Below are 11,941 nucleotides of genomic sequence, written 5' to 3'. Positions count from 1 at the left end.
GTTAGTCTAGGAATAAATTAATTATTTTCATATGTTTTTTAAAAAAGTTCTCATAAAAAATGTTTAAATATATCCTAAATGACTTTGCCTATTATTCTGTATGTTTACTTATAAAGCCAATATATTATGAGGACAATTAATAGATACTAATGTTCCCTCTCAACTCAAATATTTCTACTGATGGGATGAAAATTAATTGTTCCATTCAATCATACTAGTTTCTTCCTAAAAAGAAAATATAGATATAAGAAAATAAAATCTCAATGAATAGGTAAAATTTAGAAAAACTATTATATAATATAAAATTAATTAAGTTTACTTATGTTTTAAATAAATAGTATGTATGATTTTTTTTTTCATATTTAAACCCCGACCGCCGGTGCTGTTCGTCTTCTTTTTAAACTTAAATTATCTTCGTTTTCATTAAAACATTTTTTAATCTTTGTTGTGTTTATTAATTTGATTGATGATTGGTCTTTATTTAAACATATTAATTTTATTAATTAAAATATTGATTATCTATTTGTAATAAAATTTATCTTCGCAATCATTTTTTATCTAGAAAAAATTAAATTAATAATATTTTTCCTTTTGTTACATATATGTCAGTGTATGTTTTTTATTTGAATTGGTACCTTTTTAGTTATCTTTTTTTAATTTTACCTATATGTTTATTATTTATGAATTAGTTTATAAATGTCTCTTTATTTATTTTGAAAATTTTATTTTAATTAAAAAAATTGTTTTCATTTTATATATATACAATATATTCATATTGAATAAATTGTTATCACCAAAATAAAATTATTTATGTTAATTAAACTCCTTTTTACTTATTAATACACTTGTAATTAATCATATTTATTATTTTGTTATTAATACTTTCTGAAGTTATTAATTATATTTTAATGAATAATTTATTGTTCTTTATTTACATTTATTAATATGTGTAATATCTCTTTATTATGCTCTTATGTGCTAATTAATAATTAATTCGCTTATTTAATTTTATGCATTTATTTATATGTTATATATTTAATCGGTAAATCAATGCCTCGTTTAAATTCATTTATGGCAATTAAATAGCTAATTGTTTTTCGTATTTATTCTGAGATTGTTGTGAATTGATATTTTTATTGTGGTGATTTTTTTACTGATGTGATGATATTCATGTATATTAACAAGGGTTGTGGGAACATGTATAAATTTGATATTAATGTGATTACTTTAAAGCTGTCTTTTTTATTTTAATTTAATACGATATTTTATTTATTTATTTCTTTAATAATATGGAATGTAAAAAAACATTTTCTTTAACTTTATATTTTATTGAATACATTGATACTAAAAAAATTTCAAATTGTATTTAGATATTAATTTCGCACAAATTTCTCAATTATTGTAAAAATATTACCTTGTCACTTCTTTTCATTACATATATATATTTTTTGATAAATTTTAAAAACATTATTCCTATATCTTATAAGAAGTGGAAAGGTGATTAAGAAAAAAATTCAATTGTAGTTTATTTATTTTATTTGATGTTAAGTTTGTTTTTAAGTAGCATTAGGCTTAACTCATTTATTTATATTGATACAGTTAGTCAAGGGTTAGTTATGTTTTCTTTATATAAGTATTAGTTTTCTCTTTGATTACGATATTATTGTTATTCAACATGATATTTGAAGATTTCTATAGAGTATATGCTAACTTTCATTGTTAAGATTTGTTATCTTTTTTCTTCTTTCTTTGGCTTCTTTAATTATGAATTTTGAAGCGGATCAACGTTTGACCTAAACGAAAAGAACGTAAAATCTGTTGATAACTCATTCTCTAAATCAAATTTGAATCACTTTTTATTTTAATTTAGAGAATAATGCAACAAAATATTTGTCTTATGGTTTGTGTGAACTTTGATTCAATTTCAATTCGACAAAGTATATCACGAATGGATTCTGCAGTTGATATTTGAAAATATTTAAGACTATGATATTCATAAAGGGACTTTTTGTGAATTTCTAATCTTCAGCAATAACTAGCATCAACATCTTGTCAATGTTACCTGAGTTTTGTTATTTTAATCACATTCATCTCCCAATTTTTGGTCTTGTGCTTGCAAACCTTTCAAATTGTTTACATGCATTTTTCTTTGTTTCTCCATATAAAATTTTTATGATGTTGCATGTTTTTTATTTATTTATGTTAATCAAATACTCTGAAAAAGATATTGATAGATGTTTTAAAGAATATGATTTACCATGAAAAAGCATGTTCTTTACTATAATTTTGACAACAAAAGAGTATTTTTAATCAAATTTTTACTATAATTTGATGACATTTTTGTAAATAATATGTCAAATTTTATGTTTCATCTCTTATCTTATTTAGAAAGTGGTTTTTTTAAGCCTAACTCAACCCCACAAACCCCGACAACAGGTAGAACAGAATGTCCATATAGATTTTGTTAGGAAAAGCTCCAACCAGGACTCTGATACCATATTAGAAAATGGGTTTAAGTCTAACTCAATCCCACAAAACCAGCTTATAAAGTAAAGTAAGGTTTGCACCTCACTTATATATTATAATTTGGTCTTATCTCTAGTCGATGTGGATCTTTCAACATATCTTCCTCTCCATCTCCATCTCCCTCCTCCTCTCTCACGCGCTCCTTACATGTAACCCGCCATTTTTCACAATGAATAGTGCAAACATCCTACAAACATTGGGTTACATCTATTAATGAGTGTTTTTTTTCTTCTTCTAATATGAAATTATCTCTCACTTTGCTTACATTTCTCTTTCTTTTTCTCAACTTCTGAACCTCACTTGAAGTTGTCGCGAGCACTTTCGAACCTGCGTGAGGGGTTTTACATTTGAGATGCGAAAATAGGATTCATAGCCACCATTTGCCGCCACCATAATGCTCTCACTGAAGTTCTCATCAATGTCATTAGTGTCGTCGAAGAATGCAAATGCGAGCCACTGCAAACTCAACGCAACGTAGATGCGCACCTATTGCGCCTCACCTTGCCAGAAAGTGTTAGTCACAAATTGCGAGCTCCAACGTTACGCAAATCCACGTGTGCTTTATTGGAAACCAACAAAGATGAGACACACATCATCGAAGAGGTTCAGATTGAAGAGGAATATGAAAAACTCACAGACCTAGCTAGGGTTATTATCTTATTTTTTTTATTCTTACTACACATTGTTCTCATGTTGAGAAGGGGAAAATTGCTTAAAGAAATCTGAGGTGCAACCTTCTTTGAAATGTTACTCATCACTTCATAAACAATAAAGTGAATCTTGAAATACATATCCTTGTAAATTTACGCATGTTTTTTTATCACTAGACATAAATTTATGTTTATTATTTTAACAGTATCTCGAATCTACGTCTGATCTAAAACATATGTAAATAGACAAAATCCTCTTACCTAAAAAGCATTTTTTGTGTTAGTGTGATAGTTAATATTTTTCTTTACCCACTGTTTCTCCTTTTCCTCAAACACAAATTTCTTCCTCTTAACAAATTCCATTGATTAATTATCTCATCAAATTTACATATTTTGTCACTACTTATTCTCCAAATATTTTATATCATTTATCTTTAATAGTATTTTAAGATAAGCTTTCTCCCAAATTTCACAGTTTTATTGTCCATCTTTTCTTATATTAAGCCAAAGTCATACTCAAAAGCATGTAAGTATGATCATTATTACAAATGAAATACAATTTTTTTTTAGAAAAGTAACTCTTAGAATATTGTTTATTTACCTTTTAATAAAATAACTCTAGGTTGTTTAATTTGTTCCGGTTTTGTCCTTACTGAACAAACACATATTATGGGCATGAGCTTTTGTTTTAACAAACGGTGTCAATCATTTGCATTGAAAGTATTGTCCACTTTTAAGCTGATACTTTGTGATGATTTTATCCCTGAATAACATCTCAGAATTAAAAGAGAAAAATGTATTCAAATTGTTATCGACTTTAACTTTTAAATCATGTGAAATTATTAGAATATCATATAATAAACTTTTTTCAATAAAATTATTGATATCTACATTAAAACTCTACCTCTTAAAACTTTCTATTTTGTATATTGAAAGTTCATAATATCAAAATATTTTTTTCTTTTATCTTCTACTTAATAAGATATAATAATTATTATGATGAAATTATTAAATCATATGATCTTTCTCGATATGATTTTCTTTTAATTATTTTTATTTTTCATATAAAGAAGTGTCATTAATTAGGAGAGGAAATATATCCTGTGACATCGAAACTATATAGTTATGATATTATGATTGGGTTTTTTTCATATAAAAAAATGTCATATAATATATATATATATGACATCAGTCTAGCCTAATAGTGTAACATCCCAAAATATATTAACCACATCATATACGTTAGGAGTCGATATTCCCAATAAAGAGATCAGTTAGAGTATGACTTGCAATTAAATACGAAATTACAGTCATCCAAAGCAAAAATACAGAGTTTTCAAACTTAGACAGTTTAGAGTATTTAATATCCAAAAGTTTAAAATATCTAAATTCTAAGTAGATTGTGCAGCAACATCATTCTCCTCCAGCTCTTGCTCCAGAGGTATTTCCTCAACAACATCTGCTCTCATCCAAGAGGATGATCATCGCAAAGAAAAACATACACAAGCAGCACACAACACAGAAGCAAGGGTGAGCTAGATAAACAGGCAATGATCATACTGTTCAATCAATTAATAATCATCATGCTTAGTACATATAAAACAGTTAATACAGAACACTTTAAACCATGACTCAAACACTCACGCGACTCATCCGGATTAGTATAACTGTCGAACTATTGGTCGTCTTTGCACTTGCGTAGTTCAGCTGGCACTCCCCAACACTAAGCAAGGTAAATCCCCCAAATTTGTCCATGTCTAAACTCTAAGACTATAGACGAGGACCTCCCTCTACTCTCACCACTTGCACTGCTCTCCTCTATCTGAGTATGAACAGTGCTTCGAGTGTAGGGATAGACATATCAGTTCAAAGCTCCATACAGTTATACAGAACAACATCATCACCCCATACATCACTTTCAGTCATCTCTCCCTGAGATGTCCTCTTCATATTCATTTACATCATCATACAACATCAACCATGTCATAAAAACAACTCATACATTACATACTTTCACAAAACCATCACTTATTAACACAAATTTCTTTAGGACTTTTAATGTTCAATACTTAAATAATTCAAACAGCTTGGAGACCCTCACCAATGGCTCCGGAAGGGTCAAAACCCCCCAGAACGACCTAAAGAACGTCCAAAACGAACATCCAGAACCCCGAAAACCACCTAAAACTGTCCGGAATGATTTTCCGACGACAATAATCGATTATCATATGTGATAATCGATTATCATATGTGATAATCGATTATTTGCGAGAGCTTTGGAGAGGATACAACTCTCTGACTAAAATAATCGATTATCAAGTGAGATAATCGATTATTCTTATCAGTTTTTGACAGCAACGTGATTTTTGTAGTTTTGGTGCATCTTAGACATATCCAAATGAACAAATTAAAATCTGTAACTCTAATATTGATATGAAACATGTTTATAGATGAAAGTAAAGCATTGCATTGGTCATTTGGATAGGAATTAGATGTACTAAACCAACTCAATTTCTACTCCAAAACATCTAACTCAATAACTAGAGGACCCCAAACCCAATTTTATTAACTCAGGACCCAATTTCAATCCTACCATGTTGCTAATGGCTTTGCTCAATTTTATGATCCTAACCAGTTCTAATAGACTCATATCAGCCAGCCCCCACTGTCCAATTTCACTCAAGACTCCCTAGGCTCAAATCCTCTACCTCAGTTCCTCTCAAAAGGCATAAAACATTACTCTCTTAACCCTTTTACTCTTCTCGCAAGACCAACTCATCAATTCCATTCCAACCACTCTTTACTACCCAGTTGGTCAACGGAGAAGAATCAGATGTTTGAACGCGTCAGTCTCACCTTCGACGCCAACACATATGACTAGTCACAACGTACTGGACCAGGCCAGGGCTGCTCTATGATCAGGGATGTGCCAACTCAGGTTTTTAAGATTCATCTATCCTACCAACACAGTACTCTCAACAAGTCCCAATTCAGTAACCTAAGTTATCCAAACTGACCTATAGTGTTTTAGACTCTACTTGCCCCATTTCCCTTATCTCACTTCCCTTTACCGTAAGCTAACACAGTACATGCACACCCATTTATTAACCCCAAGACCAACATTACATACTCCAGTCCTCTCCAACAACAGTCAGTACAACCAACAAATATATCCAGGTAACATCAACATCAGTACAGCATGATCACACAATTTCTTCATTTTCAACCAACATAATTTAAACATGTTCATCACCAAAACAGCATAACAGTAAAAAGCAAAATAAATTAGACAAGCATATCATACATCATCTAAAATTGTAACTAGCTCCCCTAACCTTGAAGTTGAGCAGTATATCCTACTGGAGTGCCCTAACAGTACCCTCCACACAGAGCGAAACTTGACAGAACCTACAGATCACCAAATTGGTGATAGAACATAGCTCTTAGAGCTCAGAATAGACAGAGAATGGAAGGAATAACTTACAAGGCACGTGAACCCAGTAAAGTTGCATGCCCTAGGTTCTAGAACAGTGAAAGAGAAAGGAAAAAGGAGAACTTTCGGTAGAAATGAAACCCTCTACTCCGCAGACGCTTAGGTAGCACCAGAATCAACTTTCTATGGTTCAAGGTTCTGGGTATCTAGAGAGAAGACAGAGAAAACTTGTAGGGCAAGAGTTTCTTTTTAGAGTGAGAAAGGAAAACAAAAAGAAGAATCTGACAATTTGGGGAAAGACGCTTGCTAAGGTCATGTTCCCTTAGTTTGGGCCTGGCTGCCTCCAACTGGGTCCAATGGCCTTATAATTTTCTAGGCCCTTACAAATAGTGTTTAACATTATTTTTAATTTAAAATATTAAGGAAATAGATTTATGGATCCTTCATTTTATGTACTGTTTCATTTTGTTTTTTCTATTCCATATTCAGAGTTAAATTATTCACAGTACTTTTTCAATCTTATTTATGTATACTAACACGTAGAAAGAAAATAATTGAAAGATAAAAATAAGCTACAGGGATCATTAAAACTAACTCCAACATAAACTCTTCAAACAAGCTGATTCAGAATTCAAAACAAAATATTAGACTAATCATACAGCAAAAAAAAACAATAACCAAACTCAAATCAGAGAATTTACCGATAATAACCAACCAAGTCGTAATATATTAATTAAGTAGTTTAAGTAAAGTTTATTAATTCTACAGAATCATATTTCATGAAGGGCAATTCACCTAAATTACTAAAAAATAGACAACATCAATAAGTGATGAATTGGATCTATATAAAAAATTAATAAATATTTTTTAATACATTATTGATGTTTAATATGATATATAAATTTAGATTTTAATCGTTAACATTATCTGATATATTGAGTAAGAGAGGTGGATGGGAAGAATAGTTGAAATGTAAAAAATGACCTGGAAGTCTCTGATTTACCTGATGAAGATGATATTTGGCAAGGGTGGCCTGCACAACCATGTCAAAAGTACAACAGTTTCGACAGACGAGAGGACAGAAAACATTTGACATTATGTGCAGGTATGCTGATATTTTCACAGGATCTGCCACACAACGTTAACCTTCTGTAGGAAAATAGGCTCAATTGCACAGAATGGGAACCACCAAACAACTTTCATTCATCGCCTGTCACAACAACACCACAAACTCTAACCCTATACGATTCACTTTTTCTTGTTACTCATTAGACAGCGTTTAATGAATCGGCTGAGCACCCGCAAATCAATCTTCTAGTTAAATACTTCCGAAACAAAACAGCGTTTACAATGAATGAAATACGTCATTAGACACTGATATTCACAATGTTTCCATCTCCCTTTTGTTTCAATGTAAACAAACAGTCACTGTTATTTCTGTAATAATAGACTACACTTCCCATATACAGCTGGCAGGTGCCGCTGTCGTTGAAAAGTGTGTATATCAATTATCATGAATTTAAGATATTTTTATTATGTATTTCATATATTTTTTTTCAGGTACAGTGTTTGTAAAACAGTGTTATACTGATTTTTAAATACCACCTAATACAATGTCTTAGCTTCCGGCCCACACCATGTGTCTGACTGACCTCAGGAGTCCCAAGCAATTTTACGGAAAAACCACGTGACAAATGCAAGGCTATGTTTCATATAATGTCTCCCAGAAAATTATTACACGATGTGGAACCCTTCTACACTGATTTTCATGAGATGTACGATCATTTTTTTAACTTAAAAGAATTAGCAAGTTAAATTATGTGTTATGTAAACATTGATTGGAGGAACGATCATGGTTTAATCTGCATCATGAAATGATTTGTGATGTCTCACAGCTCATGTCTTCCTTGTCCTATTATCGTTGGTAAGACCATACACAGCTTCTTATCTCAAGAGAATGGCTTGGTTCAGTGTTATTGGACTTATGCGTTAAGTCTCAACCTATAATTGTCCACACATATGTGTTGTACATATCCCTCTAATGTCGATAGAACCAGAAAATGTTACTTAAACCATTCCATCATTGCCACTCCACAAACATTGATGACAGCATCTCACGCTTAATTAGCGATTAAGTCAGTAATACACTCACATTCAAGGGTCTAATTTCGGCATTTGGTGTCAGAGTTTAACGCGTAACACCACAAATCGTCCCCTTCAAGCCTTTGTTGCTTTCTTGTGTGACCCGGATTGAACCATACCAACTGATTGAGTAATGAGTGGTCAAAACCTACAGCAAGTTCTTTTTTTTGATACTGCCAACATAAAGCTTTGTTTTCCTCTGGAAACTAGTGTTTTCTTTTTCTTCTTTGTTTCAGAATCATCACCTCCGATATTTGTTTCAGTATAAACAAGATTTTCCATATTTGAAGTGACAGAGGGCTTGCTCAAGAGGCTTTGCCAACTGAAAGTTTACCTCCAAAAGGGGTAGATAAAGTGTCATGAAGAAGAGTTCTGGTTCCTCTCAGAAACTTGGTTCGTTTCTAAGTCCAGGGGCACCACACTATAGAGAGAGAAACACTGCGGGCCAAAACGGGTGGAGCTCGGAGAGGGTGTTGCAGCCATCGAGCAGCAGCATAAGGCATCAAGCTAGTGTGGCTAACTTGACACCCTTCAACAGTGGAAGAACAGTACCCTCAAAATGGGATGATGCAGAGAGGTGGATTTGTAGCCCCGTTTCAGGCTATACTAATCACAAAACTAATTCCTATGCACAACTTCATCGGCGACCCAAATCAAAAAGTGGTCCTATTGTGCCTCCAGGAAAAGGCTACTACTCCAATTACTCACCCACAATTCCACTTCGCCAAGGTTTGGCAGTGAAAAACTTCATGATGGGTGGTTCCCCTTTTTCAACGGGAGTGTTGGCACCGGATGCTATTTCTCTTCACCATTATTATGCACACGATGCCGTTTTTGGTCCCCGTTATGACTTTGACAGTACTATGCAATGTTCTAGTCCTCTTCTCGACGATAATAGCGAAGCTCTACTCCCATCAGTGTCTAGTGCACCGGTGTGGTCAGAACTTCTGTGTGACCCATCTTCGCCTAATTCTCAAGGTATGAATACTGGAGTTCCTCTTCAGAGGTATTAGCCTTTCTAAACTCACATTGCATGCTCCATTTAAGATGATGAATATGTATCAAATGGATTTAGATTGGTGAAAACTGATACGTTGATTGTAAGATATAGTTTATAGCCAAATGTATGTGATGTGACTGACTGGTTTCAACTCCAAGTATACTTCACTCAGAACACCTATATTCATAAATAAGAGATGCGTGTCAAGTACAGAGTGGTTGGTGAGACATTTCTTGGTTCAATTTGGTAGTATAGTTAGTGTCTTGGTCTATTTGTGGGAGATAACTCGATCAAAGCGAGGATAAGATTTTCTGTTTTGTGTGCAGTCACCATAATGAATATTGGGTTGATAGTTGAATACGAAAAATTATATGGCTGTGTATTGACATGCGAGAATTCACATATTTAAAACGTTTCAGTTATTTTCCTTTACAGATGAGAAACGAAATGGAACTAAGAATGAGGACGCATTGACATGTCTCTCTAGATGTGATAAAGGAACTCAAATGAGCCCTCCTGAAACTGAGAATGATGCAGCAAAATCCTCACCCACTTGGACCATGAATCGTCAAAATAGCCATGCTGCGAAGTTAGAGGTGAGAGATGTAGAGGTAGACAGTGAGGCTACTATTATTAGGTGGTCTAAGAGCCATGTACCTAGGCTGAGCTTGCTACCTGGTAAACACTCAAGGAAAAGGAGTAGTACGGAAGCCCAACCTTCAGGTTTGGATATTGCAGAGTCAACGTTGGACTCTACCAAGTATGTTCTTTAGATGCTCAGCTGATTTTAGTCCTCATATATTTGAGTTCTTGGGTTAGGAGTTATCCCAGACATAAAATAAATTTGGAATATTTACTGAATGAATCCAAAATTTCTACTGCCATGCATGCTTCTCGTTGTCTAGTATCATTATTATCAAGATATTTGAACCTCTCCAACATTCATTCAGCGATAAAAACAGATTTGATGTCATTGTTTTTGTTTCTGGAGCAGGTTTCAGAGGGAGGAATCCAAAATCATTGCATGGGAGAGTTTGCAAAAAGCCAAGGCTGAAGCTGCAGTACGAAAACTAGAGGTTTTTTTTTCATCACAGCTTGTATATATATTGAACTTTCTCATATGATGTGTGTCCCTATGCCAAGTCAAATTCGTAAGCAAGATAAATTCAACAAGGCTCCATCCCTAAACCGTAAAATCGTTGTCGTGTCGTGTCATGCTGCATGATAAAACTAAACATTATATGCAGAGTGTATGTATACAATGACTATATCAGGGACACCTCGAGTTTTTCTTTCCCTAATGATGGAAGTATTTTACACAGATGAAATTGGAAAAGAAGAAATCGACGTCGATGGAAAAGATTCTAAACAAGCTGAGAAGGGCTCAGGTGAAGGCTGAAAAGATGAGAAACCAAACAAGTGTAGAAGAGGATCAGCAGCAGGTTTCCAAGACTCGGAAAGTATTTTCATTCCAAAAATATGTCCAGATATGGTCTCCAAGGAGTTGCTTCGGCACTCATGCTCCATGATTAATATTTAGTACAATATACAAATTATTAAGGTTTTGCCCCGATAACCACAGAAAATTAACATTCAAGTCAGGTCATTTTCATTTGCCTTTTCTTTTTTGTACTTCCCAATAACGTCAAATAATGAATGACTACTGCATTCTTACTGCCTTTTGACATTTTAGGCATTATGTACCAAATCTAATGGGTTCATTTCTGGATGTTACCTTTACCTTTATTTGTCTTCTATATTCTATTTTAGGGGGAAAAAAATCTTTGGCACCATTTGACACTGATGTAAAGATAAAATAATCATAAAAAAAATTGTATTTATAAAAAAAAAGTGAAGAATCATGTCAATAAGTATAAAAAAAATTTACAATCAAAAAACTATTGCCCATCCTTTTTACATCTATGTTAAGCTAAGAGCATGCTTGGAGGCACAACTAGTCACTAGCATTAATCCATGCAACTGGTGATTCGGTATTAAACACGACTAATAACCACCAGCAAAATTGCATTTTATATAATGTTCAAAATAATTAAGCGCAAAAGCTCGTATTGTTTGTAGCTTCGCTTGATACGATCCGAGCATGCTGATATTATTGATTTCAGACGGAACCCTTTTTCGTTACGTACATATAATATAACAGGCTTGCCCACCAAAAGATGACGGAAAAGC

At 33.0% G+C, this 11,941-nt stretch overlaps 1 protein-coding gene and 1 long non-coding RNA gene across 2 annotated transcripts; one reads left to right on the top strand and one right to left on the bottom strand.

Moving 5' to 3' along the window:
• Positions 1 to 4,378: 4,378 nt before the first annotated feature.
• On the bottom strand, positions 4,379 to 8,004 carry LOC148191977 (uncharacterized). The gene is made up of 2 exons (XR_015782718.1): positions 7,613 to 8,004; positions 4,379 to 4,635 (listed from the first exon to the last, which is right to left on the bottom strand). It is a non-coding gene; the product is annotated as an uncharacterized LOC148191977 (long non-coding RNA).
• A 695-nt stretch (positions 8,005 to 8,699) lies between these two features.
• LOC124834335 (Remorin family protein) lies at positions 8,700 to 11,491 on the top strand. Its single transcript, XM_047309000.2, has 4 exons — positions 8,700 to 9,729; positions 10,187 to 10,511; positions 10,746 to 10,827; positions 11,074 to 11,491. Exons 1-4 carry the CDS (start codon positions 9,111 to 9,113, stop codon positions 11,278 to 11,280), a joined length of 1,233 nt encoding a protein of 410 aa, XP_047164956.2. The 5' UTR covers positions 8,700 to 9,110; the 3' UTR covers positions 11,281 to 11,491.
• The last annotated feature ends 450 nt before the right edge of the window (positions 11,492 to 11,941 follow it).

Source organism: Vigna umbellata, chromosome 10 (assembly GCF_029865625.1).
Source record: "Vigna umbellata cultivar VRB3 chromosome 10, Vumbellata_1.0, whole genome shotgun sequence".
NCBI classification, from domain to species: Eukaryota; Viridiplantae; Streptophyta; class Magnoliopsida; order Fabales; family Fabaceae; genus Vigna; species Vigna umbellata.
Note: the sequence above shows the minus strand (reverse complement) of the source record. Positions and strands in the feature narration are given on the sequence as shown.

Bases quoted from the DNA above. Each gene is read 5' to 3' on its own strand.
- LOC124834335 (XM_047309000.2), top strand. From the start codon at position 9,111: ATGAAGAAGAGTTCTGGTTCCTCTCAGAAACTTGGTTCGTTTCTAAGT. The intron at 9,730-10,186 runs GTATGAATACTG...TTTCCTTTACAG, and splicing joins ATCTTCGCCTAATTCTCAAG to ATGAGAAACGAAATGGAACT. The intron at 10,512-10,745 runs GTATGTTCTTTA...TTTCTGGAGCAG, and splicing joins TCAACGTTGGACTCTACCAA to GTTTCAGAGGGAGGAATCCA.